The sequence below is a fragment of the Monopterus albus genome, unplaced genomic scaffold (genome assembly GCF_001952655.1).
Source record: "Monopterus albus unplaced genomic scaffold, M_albus_1.0 scaffold40.1, whole genome shotgun sequence".
In the NCBI taxonomy this organism is placed as follows: Eukaryota; Metazoa; Chordata; class Actinopteri; order Synbranchiformes; family Synbranchidae; genus Monopterus; species Monopterus albus.
The window spans coordinates 952,610-964,180 of NW_018127920.1; the positions used below are offsets into that span (position 1 = coordinate 952,610).

At 38.5% G+C, this 11,571-nt stretch overlaps 2 protein-coding genes across 9 annotated transcripts in view; one reads left to right on the forward strand and one right to left on the reverse strand.

The window, feature by feature from the left end:
• traf2a (Tnf receptor-associated factor 2a) overlaps positions 1-5,555 on the reverse strand; it is a 15,562-nt gene extending 10,007 nt beyond the window's left edge. The window contains exons 1-6 of one of the 4 annotated variants that reach the window (XM_020599161.1): positions 4,891-5,552; positions 3,281-3,359; positions 2,662-2,760; positions 1,837-1,998; positions 437-511; positions 246-320 (exon numbers count right to left, since the gene is read on the reverse strand). In XM_020599161.1, the coding sequence (XP_020454817.1) occupies positions 246-320; positions 437-511; positions 1,837-1,998; positions 2,662-2,760; positions 3,281-3,359; positions 4,891-5,078 (678 nt within the window). In that variant the 5' untranslated portion in view covers positions 5,079-5,552. Of the gene's footprint in view, positions 1-245; positions 321-436; positions 512-1,836; positions 1,999-2,661; positions 2,761-3,280; positions 3,360-4,890 lie in introns of all 4 variants that reach the window. The other 3 variants (XM_020599159.1, XM_020599163.1, XM_020599160.1) reach the window with 3 other exon arrangements.
• rabl6b (RAB, member RAS oncogene family-like 6b) overlaps positions 4,643-11,571 on the forward strand; it is a 24,181-nt gene continuing 17,252 nt past the window's right edge. For 2 of the 5 annotated variants that reach the window (XR_002274863.1, XM_020599155.1), the window contains exons 1-7: positions 6,146-6,302; positions 7,830-8,225; positions 8,341-8,475; positions 8,826-8,873; positions 9,065-9,094; positions 9,489-9,541; positions 9,740-9,828. Coding sequence is in view for 4 of the 5 variants with exons in the window: in XM_020599155.1 (XP_020454811.1) it covers positions 8,096-8,225; positions 8,341-8,475; positions 8,826-8,873; positions 9,065-9,094; positions 9,489-9,541; positions 9,740-9,828 (485 nt within the window). In the remaining variant the exon portion in view is untranslated. Of the gene's footprint in view, positions 4,660-6,145; positions 6,303-7,829; positions 8,226-8,340; positions 8,476-8,825; positions 8,874-9,064; positions 9,095-9,488; positions 9,542-9,739; positions 9,829-11,571 lie in introns of those variants that run through there. The other 3 variants (XM_020599157.1, XM_020599156.1, XM_020599158.1) reach the window with 3 other exon arrangements.

The following is an 11,571-nucleotide window of genomic DNA, read 5'->3' on the forward strand; positions in this document are numbered from 1 at the left end:
ATTTTCAGTTTTAATTTTGATTTTACACACTGTCCCAACTTTTTATGATTTAGGATTGTATTAAACATGTGAAAGGGCACACACTGCAATCAAAACTATGTTTCATATTTGAACTCAAGTTTCCACAAACAGATAAGTGTAAAAATGATTAAATTTGTTGACTTTTGCCATGATATTAAAAGGTCCAGTAGTTACATTAGCCAGTGTTAGACACATAACAAAATATGACAAACATGTCTACTTACAGATGTATCGCAGCCAACAACATGAAATCTGCATGGTGCTTTAAATTTACTGCAGAACTTAATATGGTCCACATACTGCAAAACAAAAAAATAAAAAAAGCTAATGATCTATAGAATGTTCCCTAGCTAAATGGTTAATGATATCAGTAACAGAATTATAAAATTCCATTTGAAATAAGTATCTAAAATACCTTTTCTCTGGGGATTTTTTTCTTTGCACAAGCCTCACATATCATTGGGTACTTTGGACAGATTTCATCATGAGCCTAAGGGGAAAAAGTAAGATTAGTTAGAAACAAACATCTAAAAAATACAGTGAGCTCAGGAAATATTCAGATCCAGGCCTTTCCCAGACTGCATTTTGCACAGTGTTGTAAATTTTTGTTTTAAGTGGATAAAACTGCCATTTTGCACATTAAGCTACACTCCATTACCAATAATGTCAAAGTAAAAATGTTTTTAGACATTTCTGGAAATTGATCAAAAATTCTAAGTTTTCATTAATACAAGTATTCAGACCATAAAGCTGTAACTGATGCCAATTAAAGTCTTCTTGGCTAAGTCTCTACAAGCTTTGCACACCTGGATATGTGCAGTTTATCCCATTCTTTCTGGCAGGAAGCTCAGTTTCTTCTGTTTAGTTACTGATTGATAGAGGCCTGATTGATAGAGAGCTGGTTCTCCATTCCTGTAGAGGACTTTTGAAGCTGTTAGTGTGACTGTTGAGTTCTTTGTCACCTCCCTGACTTCCTTGCCTGGTTACGCTCTTCTTAGTAAGTGCACCATGTCATAGCATGTGTTTGTATAAAGGTAAGTTTCTTGGTAACTTCTTTTTTGACAGTGGAAAAGGTCTACAATGTAGACAATAAAAATGAAGCCACCCAAACAAAGTGATCAAAATGGACACTGGTAATTTAAGAGGGCCAACATAAGCATTTTAGCAAGACCCCCTTACATGGCTGAGAGGCTGAACATTTAGCCAGACTCCTCAAGTCAAAAGAAGGAGTCAGTACTTGCCACAAACCAACAAGCACACAATAAAGACAGATTAATAATACAAGTGTCTTTCCAATTATTATCAGCTCTAACTAAACCACACTCAGCATACTATGGTAAATAATGGCAGGATATTCTAAACACTACTTTTCCTACTGAGGCCTACACTGCAAAATTCTTTACTTTGGTGATAGTATCAAAAGATAAAGGTTTGAAATGGTTCCTCCATACACAGATTTCATGTTAAAGTAAGTTATAATGCTTGAATAAAAAGGTTGAGATTAAGAGTAATAGATAAGGTTATTTATTGATAAGTTAATTAAAGGATTAATCAACTAATTGAATCAATAGCTTTAAAGAAATCTTTTTAATTGTTAGTTGCATCCTTAGTCACCTGACCATAAATTGGCATATTTCATCACACAGATAGTAATAATAACATTACCTGATCATGACACAAAGAAGGGTAGGCCTAAACCTGAGACACTTGCAGGTATCACATCACAATATTACATCCCTGAAGCAACAACTCTTCAAAGGAGTCATACACTAGCACAATGCTTAATTAGATTGTAGCAATACAGAGAGGCCTGACCTTGATGTTCTTTAACAAGAATGGTTCTTTGCAGTATTTGCAGTTGAGTGTCCTTTCTGGACATTCTCTCTCATTGTGGCGTTCCTGTTCATTGGCTCGCATCAGCTCTTTACAGGAAGGACACAGGATGATCATGAAGTCACAGTTCCCCTCATGACTGGCCTGCAGGACAGACAAAACAAATTTTACACTTTTTCTAAAGTTCAATTATTGTTTCATGAAAATAGATGTACCTTTGTTTGGAGGACCGCCAGGCAGTGAATGATCATATAGAGTTGTACCCGACACTTTGCTTAAACTTGCCTTAAAATGGAGCAAGTGTGATTTAAAGGCCATCCGACTGCCATAATATGATTCTAGTTCAGAATGACAAGCTGCAGAGTTTTTCTCTTATATTGTTTTGCTAATTTTATCACATAAATGACGCTGCCGTTATTCCTGTACACACGTGACTCGCATTTCAGTTTAATCCTGTGTGTGCATGGCATTTTAGGATCTCAGTGGTGTTAACGCAGGAACCAGATATACAGTCAGTTACAGTACAAACATGAATGCGTTGAACCACTAGCAACACAGAAAGATCAGATCTGACACAAAAAGGAAGTGATCATAGGTCTGTAACGTGAGCATAGCCAGAATGAGATCAGTGGTTCATGATGTCATGAAATGAAAGAACATTTGATGAGCAAAGGAACAAACCCACACCACTCCACAGTCCCAGCAAACAAGTATACCAAACACCACATCCAGCCACAGTCAAAACTAAATGGACAGTGACTGGGAGCATGTGTTATTTTCTTCACCCTCCTTTACATTACTGTGTACCTCAAATTCTTTGATAGTTCCCGTCCATGTGCATCCCTCATTGGGACAGACAGCTGCCAAGGCCTCCACTTCTCTCCGAGCTGCATTGTCTGGGAAAGCCTGGATAGAAAAGCAGAGGTTGTTGTCAGTGGTGTCTGGTTTGTGTCTTCAGTTCCAGTCTTGGGTGTACTGTTACATCAGTTTTATGTTAGTTTGTATCAGTTTACTGACGGTCAGGATACTTGGAGCTCACTCTTTTCTCCTGTCTCTAATTTCTCCAGCACATCTGGTCTTTCTAGGGACAGAGGGCCATAGTTGCTCTATTGTGTATGAAGCCAAGACAGAGCAGTCAACAGGTTTTAAGGCAGGCTCTGTACTCCAGCATAGTGGCTCTGAAAACATTGACAGTGACATTACAGTGCTCAAGCTTATTTGGAAAGATTTTATGTCCAATAACATCTTGTTTCTCATTATAAGCTATTTAAAATCACCAAACCTGACTGAACTGAATTCCCAATGACAGACTGTCCATTATGTTAACAAACACGACAACAACAAATTAAGTTCATACCAGCACTGCATTTAACCTAACCACGAGAATCTCTGAAAAGGTTGCAAGGCAAGGTCAAACTCTACTTACACCACCTTGCTTGAGAATCGAGGTGGGTTCCTCACCCAAGTCTTCTTTGATACAAGCACTGCATTTCTGTGGTCCAGAGCTTACAAAGAGAAAAAAAAACATATTTACATTAATATATGTAAGACATCCATGTTAAAATACCAACAGTGTGTCAGACAATATACAGTATCTATATTACCATCACAATTATCCAAATGCTGTTAGTCCACCGAGGTCACTCTTGACCATGGAATGACAATATCATCTCAACTCAAGGTTTTGTCTGAGTTTTCATCCACATCTCATGGTCTTTAAATAAACACCAAACCAAAAGTGGTCCCAGCTTCATCTGCTGATAACAACTGGGAGATCCAGATAAAGGTTCCAATAAAACAGGTGAGGGGACCTAGAGTTAAGATATTTGTAATAATATTCTGACCCTCTCATGTGTGTAGCTGGTGAGGACAAAAATATCGAAACACCTCTGAATATAATGTAGTCCAGTATAACACCACCTTTAACTATGACCTCAATAATAAACATATAATTGAATTTATACATTTATGACAATTTCACCAAAAACTGAAACATTTTGAGCTTCATAAAACACAGATGTTAAGGCGGAAGTATTGCATACAACTGTACAGATGTACCTAATAAAGTGGCCAGTAAGTGTGTACACGCCCCCAAAGGTCCATTACACGCATGCGCAGGGGGAACCAGTGATCTCACATCCAAGCTTGTCTCCTTACTGTGCCGTTAGTCCAAATGCGAAATATGTTTGTGACATTATTTAATGCATTTTTGTTTCTGCATCATGGCAAAACAAATGAAAGGAAAGCAGTCGTATTCTATTACTGTCATTCTAGTATAGAAAGAACTAAAACGTACGCGCGCGTGTACGTTTTCGTTCTTTCTATACTTGAATGACATACAAGAATGGCAGTACATGAACTTATTATTATTATTTGCACTACTGTCACTTTGCACATGGCTTTGAGTTTCATCACAGCCCATTAGGTTGTACCATTTAGTTTCTCTTTATTACTTGAATTCAGTTTTCATATTCTATTTATTCTGTGTGTATTCTACTTTTATTCTATTTTAGTTTCTTAAATGGTATGGGCATTCAACATTAGGTGAGAGAGAAACAGTATTTCTATTTTCCTGTATGTACTGCACATATAGTGAGCTGACAATTAAAATCTTTGATATTGATCAGACGTTATCCACTTTAACAGCTGCAGGACCTTTTGCATAACCTACCTATCTGGTATTACTTTAATACAATACAGTGTACAGTTCAACTTGTGGAAATTTATAGCCCACTATTGCTCCGGAAAGCCACAACAGAGGTTAGCGGGACTGGCTACGAGGACACTTGCCAGCCCATCACACAAGTTGAGATTTTATTTAGATAAAGTGGTGACTGTAAAATTACTTGTACGCCGAATTTAGCAGTGGGTCTTTGCAAAATGTTGTAACTTGACTTTTAATGGTATATACCATTATCTGTGACTGTACGCAGGATAATTTTAAATTGGACGGTATCTGAAGGAGGATTAGGGAAGGTTTAATTGCTCATAAAGGCTACACCACTAGCTAGCTCACTAGCAGCCATGTCTACTCACCTCACAATTTTGTGAAAACAGAAGGAACAAAAGCGGTGACCACACTGGGCTTGCAATGGCCTTCTCAGGATTTTCTGGCACGAATTGCACAAATGCTTGTTTTCGAGCTTGTTTGCCAAAATTTTCTTCGGGAAGCCCGGCTTGTTGCCTTCCAGGGAAGATGGTGGAGACGGCTCTTGAGCAGCCATTATTTCCCTTGAACAATATTAGGGTACTCGGCGGGGTGTGTTCAAGACAGCAAACACTGAATGTTATTTTAGAAATAACTGCCAGCAACGACTCGATGGGCTGTTTATTTATCCATTTATTATGGTATTCTTGCTTGTGTTTATAACAATGCTTGAGCCTCGTGTGCACTTACAAATAATACCAGGAGTTTTCATGAGATAAACATGACGGCGAAGGATGCCTGATTCAGTTGTTCCTACGTCGAACCGCTAGGCGCCGCAAGCCTCAAGAGCTTCTAGGGGTTACATTTGGGTTAGCGTTAGATCCCAATGATCCCTATTAATTTGAAAATTCTGGTCCAGAATCTCCTGATCACCAGATCCAGAATATTACTTGCATCCAGAGCACGCTTTGGTGTGTGGTATATCTTATGTGCATGTTACTGTGCAATTTTTGTCCGAGCATTGTAGGCATTATATATGGAGTTAGAAGCAACACAGTGGTAAAAAAAAAATCCTGGATCCGGATGATGATCTGGATCAGCACCAGAATCTAATGGATTGTTCCATGCCTCTCCAAAAAATTTAATTCATTGCTTATTGAGTTGTGCTGTAAATCAACGCAACATTACATATTTTTGCAAGGTGGTATTGAATAGGCTTCTGCAGATTGGTTTCAGTATGTGCTGCAGTCCAATTTTCACAAGTACTTAAATCCTTGCCCCCACTGATGTCTCTGGATTTTCCTGAATACTGGAACATTGTTTTCTTAGAAAATATTGTATGTTGTTGTTGTCATTTTCCAAATGTAGATAAAATAATCTCGCCACATTGTAAAATGACTAGGCCTATATAAAGCTTTTGACTATATGATATCATACATTTATAACCATGATATGATCATCACTAGCAGATGGAGTTCCCGTTTTGGAATTGATGTTCAAATTTCCATCCTTGGTTTAAAAGCTGATGTTCAAAATTCCAGTTTTTGGTGATTTCTTAAAACAAATTTCTCCAGTTTTTACAATTTGTAATCTAGCCCTTAGTTCTCAATTACTAAAACATAAGCTTTATTTTGAAGGCATAGCGGAAGTTGAACATTTTGTGTGACGCCCGATGCTGGGTTGTCGTAGCAGCTTTCTCTGCAAAGGAATGTCGCTGCTATATCACTGTTGGGATGGAAGTTTGACAGATGTCTTGAGAAAAAGATGCTGGGATTGCAGTTTCTTATCATATTAAATAGTCGTAAGTATCTGTAGATAATACTACCTTGCAGAAAGCATCCTGTCCAGCTGCCGTTTAGGGTCAATGAGCGTACAAGGGTGACGCTAAGCTAATATCGGCTTGATATGTTGCTAGCTTAAACAGAGCCAAAGGATAACGTTACCTTTTAACCGGGATAGGTAACAAACCGGACTACTTAATCACTCTTTAAAGCCTCCGTTTATCTTGGCATACCCTTTAGAGTTTATGGCGTTAACATTTTTAGTGAATATTGCTTCAAACATTCAGTAAAGTTCTCTATTAACGGGCTAATAGCCCGGGCAGCTAAATGCTAGCTGGATAACGTTAAAGGGAAAAGTCGCCGCCGAAAGGAATTAATTCACCGTACATTAATGTTGCATTATTGCACAGCTTGGCTTTGAATTTGAACTAGCTTTTCCTCAAGCTGAATGGTACTGGTACTGTTCATGGTAACATACATGGTGCTGGTAATGTTACCTAGTAACAAATCCCAGTGTTGTGTCAGGAGCTGATCTTGATAGTGAATAATGTAATACCTCCTGGGACTCAGTGACCGCTCCCATTAGGATTTTACAGGTACACTGTAACATTCTCAGATACACGGCTGTAAGACCTTTTATGTATCACAAGTACGGCTCTATTTTTCACTTAAAATCCGTGACTACTTCGTTTCTAATGAACATTTTGGAAAATTATCACCTGGCTATATTATTAAATGTAGCCCTAGACTGTGCCTCTCGTCATCATTACATTTGTGCCACAGAGCTACGTATCTGATTTAACCATAGCTCTACAGTACACCTACTGCTGTTCTTAAGATATTTCCAGAAATCTCAGTCATCTGACCGTCTGTGTGAAGCAGTATTCTGTCTTTTTAAACAGTTATCTGTCCTGGTAGCTGGAAAGACATGTAAAATGTAATTTTGTAAGAAAATATGAAATAATCCAGTTGTTTGTTTTATAAAATGTTAGAAAATACTGAAAATGTCCCATCAACATTTTGTAGAGTTAGAGGCTACAAATACCCTATTTTCTCAGTCCAAAATGAAAGATATTCACTGTATTGTAATAAAAAAAAAGTGTCTTCATGCAGCAGATGGAATTATGTTTCATCCAGATGGTTCAAGGTATCTGGGGTATCTAGAAATACATCTAGGATCACAAGAGCAGGATGAAGAACCTTGTGGGTTTTTCAGTGATCATCGGGTCATTTTGTGCTTACCTCTGATGTGAATGTGATGGCAAAACAAGAGAGGCACAACCTGGGACCAAATCCAGTCTCAGTGATGTGATTTCAATTTTTGGATGCAGTGTATATTTCTATTAATATTTATCTATTGAAATAACCTCAATATTGTATGTATAGGTATATTTTCTTTGTGGCTGCACATTTCTGTCACAATTTGTAATGAAGACATTGTATAGGCTCACTGGTATGTGTTTGTCAAACATGCCTTTTTATTATGTCTACAACCTTCAAAGGGAATCAACCATAACTTCTTGTATACCTCTTTTTTTCCCCCGTAGATGATGGTCAAAACAACATGGTAGTTACTTCTACCGCCGACTGGTGAGCAAGAACATCTGGTCAGGTTTAAAAGAACAGCTGTTAAATTCAGAGTCAATATTTAGTCATTTGGCATCGTATTTGCATGTAAGAATGGACACTTAACTTCACCAGCCATCAGGACACACTGTCACGCTTTTCCTCCAGTTGTTGTGTGACGAGTTATCAGTGGAGGTCCACTGCACTACCTCTTGTTTCTATACAAGCTTTGTGAAGCCTCATCAAGATGTTTTCAGCCCTGAAGAAGCTGGTGAGCTCTGAGCCAGGGCAGCTCAGAGAGAAGAACATTCCAGCTGGCTTGCAGTCGATGAACCAAAGTTTGCAGAGACGTTTTGCCAAAGGGGTTCAGTATAATAGTAAGAAATGCAGAGATATGACCCATCCCTTTATTACATATCAAATGTTTCTCATTGTTTAATTTGATAAACCGTTTTCTGATTAACTTCATGTACAATCTCTTTCCTGCTCAAGTGAAAATAGTCATCAGGGGAGACAGAAACACTGGTAAGAGTACCTTATGGCATCGACTGCAGGGAAAAAAATTTGCGGAGGAGTATATACCCACTCAGGAGATCCAGGCCACAAGTATCCATTGGAATTACAAAAGTAAGTCTAACACATTGAACATGATATCTTCTTTTGTCTTATCACCACTGTTCTGGCCATGTTTCTATTCTAGTTTGTATTTGACATCTACTGTTTGTACCTTGGTGAATCATTTCAGTGGCTCCATACCAAGGTAAACAAAAAGAGACTGTGGATTTAGACTGAGTTTATCTAACACATTATAGTAGGTGTCATGTGTTTGTGTTTGTGTTTGTACTTACCACCACATCTTATGGTAGTGTTTTAGTTACTCTACCCATATTAGTCACTTAATAGTGTCTGCATTTCAGTTCTTTTACTCTGTGGCCCAAGAACATGAATAATGGAAAAATCCATTCTGTTTCTCTCAGCTACTGATGATGTGGTCAAGGTAGAGGTTTGGGACGTAGTAGACAAAGGTGAGTGTTGACACATACCAGTTGAAGAATTTCTGCTGAGGCTGACCTTGCTTTGAGAAATTACACCTCTTTTTTTCACAACCTCTTGCAGTATTTCATTACATCAGATAGAACCATGGTTGTTCATTTGTTCTTTTTTGTGCTCAGTGTTGATGTTGTCTTCTTTTGCACTTTTCTCACATTCATCTTAGGCCAAAAGTATCTTCTTCCTGAAGGTGTAGGTGAGCGCTACTATAGCGTGTAGAAAATAAATCCATTTGTGTGCTGTGGTTTTGCCCTGACTCGTTAACCTCTTATCTGAATGTCAGTATTCTCAAGGGTTGGCTATTTCCAGGTTTGGTGTGAGGCTGTTTCTGCTGTGTCTAGCTAGAGCTTGAGCATCTGCACTTAGTGTGAGCCATGACTTAATGCCAGCAGCCAGAACTTAAATTATAACATGTTGAAGTTAGGCTGCAAGATGTTTTTCTTATGGAAAATGATCTCACAGCTGTGCTGCCCTGCTTTCTTTACTCGTACTCATCACTGTAATACAACAAGCTAAGTTGCAGATTATGGTGGGTTTTTTTCCTTTTTCATCTCTCTAAGCTTAACACTGCTGATTTCTTGTTGTTTCAGGCAAAGGCAAAAGGCGTGGAGACAATTTGAAACTGGAGAATGAGCCTCAAGAGGTGATTATCACATGACTCTCATGTGTTCAGGATAAAAGACTCACTTATAGTATGTGGGTCAGTGATGGAATTAGCCGAAGAGGTCTTGTGGGGTGATCAGTGACCAAAAATATAACTTGTCAAAATAAAAGTAATATTTCATTTGCATATCATGTGATTAATCCAACTGTTTAATCAGAGTGTGTGTGTGTGTGTTAGTCAGATGAGGTGGCCCTGGACGCAGAGTTCCTGGATGTGTACAAGAACTGCAATGGAGTCATTATGGTGTTTGACATTACCAAGCAGTGGTAAGAGTTCTTCTGAGCTGTGGTCCTAAGGCTTTCTCATCAGTCAATTCTAATACTACAATATGCACAGACACATTAGGTTTCAGTTAGTTTGCATGTGACAGTGAAGCCAAGAGCTTCCAGTGTTGGGTTTTGTTCAGCTTTAAAGGAAACATCTTTAAAAGACATCTCATTAATGCTATTTTGGACCTCCTAAAGTTACAGGTTGAGATTTATTTTTAAAAATATTAGCATGTCTTGTCACAAGTGAGATGCACCAATATGTGTTTTAAATGAATTGGTATCGGTTTCAATATAGATTCATGTCAGTCTCAGATGCACTGAACATTACAAACTTTTTTCTTAATCAGAATATCTATTAAATATTTGCTGCTTTTATCCTTGAACTATAGATGGGCTTCCAAGCAATGTCATCAACGACATGCGTGCACATCATATGGGTAGAAAACAAAGCTGAATGACAGTTTATGTAGACATTCATATGGCAAGGACTTGTAGTGCAGTAAACTGCTTGATTTGCTCATAGGACAGCTGGAAAATGTGGACATCCCAAAAGAAGGCATTCCGTTCAACAGAGAGTGAGAAAATTGTGGCTTAAATAATATATGGGGCAACTGTGATTCAGTGGGTAGAGCAGTCGTCTCTCAGCTGGAGTGTTGCAGGTTCGAATTACGGTGCCTGCGTTCCACGTGTCAAAGTGTCCTTGGACAAGACACTGAACCCCAAAGTTGTCCCCCCAATGGTTAGAGCCGTCGGTGTGAATTGGCGCCGCAGATGGCTGCCTCGGTTCTGTACCGGAAACAAATTCCTTGTGTGTGTAACATACCTGGCCAAGTAAAGTGATAAAGGGGTCCTTCTGGTCATTAGAGGATAGAGACCAGCTGAACTTTACCAGATGAGAGCTTGTGCGGTGCTCATTGCGTTTTGTTGAGTGTTTCTGCCTAATGAAAAGACACCCAAAAGCTCAGTAAAGCTAAAAGAAACTGCAGTATGGTAAGCTAGTTAGCCTTATATGCTTGAAATGAACCAGTGCAGAACCTAATATTTACAACATTACCATGCTAAATAAACTCAGACTAGCTTCCTTCTGATTACCTATGTTGTTGGCTGTTTGTACTGAACTTACTGGGAGCTGTACTCCCAGCTGCTTCTCTCTGTCTGCACATTTACTGTTGCCAAATGCGCAGCTATTTGAAAACTAATATTTTTTAACTTTGTTTCCCTGAGCTTTATGTTTTTTAACTGTACTGTCCTTGTAAACTGTCTTAGTAACAGTCAGATCACATCCTGTATTGATTGTATATGGCACAAAGCATTTTATTTATCAGAACAGACTAATCGGCATTATTAGTGGATGGGTGACAACTGCTACGCAGTGCAAATGTTTGCTAAAGATGTTAAAATGTAGGAACAAGGAGAACTGTGACATATACTGTAGCATAATCATGTTGTTGCACTTCAGATACCTAGTTTTATCTGCACTTAAGTGTCAAATGTGTATAAGTGATACGAGTAAAGCCATTTGCTGTGTATTTTTATATAGACTGTTAACAATGCTAATAGCACTTCAGTGAAAGACCACACATGCTCTGTTACTAAAGGAAGGTAATCAGTGGCTGTATTCGACAGATTACTATTTAAATACCTCAAAGGTAAGCAAACCTAGCTGTGCACTAGTGCACTTTCCAGCACTACCACCTCCCTGATGTGCATGCATCATTGAACGTTTGTCAGCAGGACACC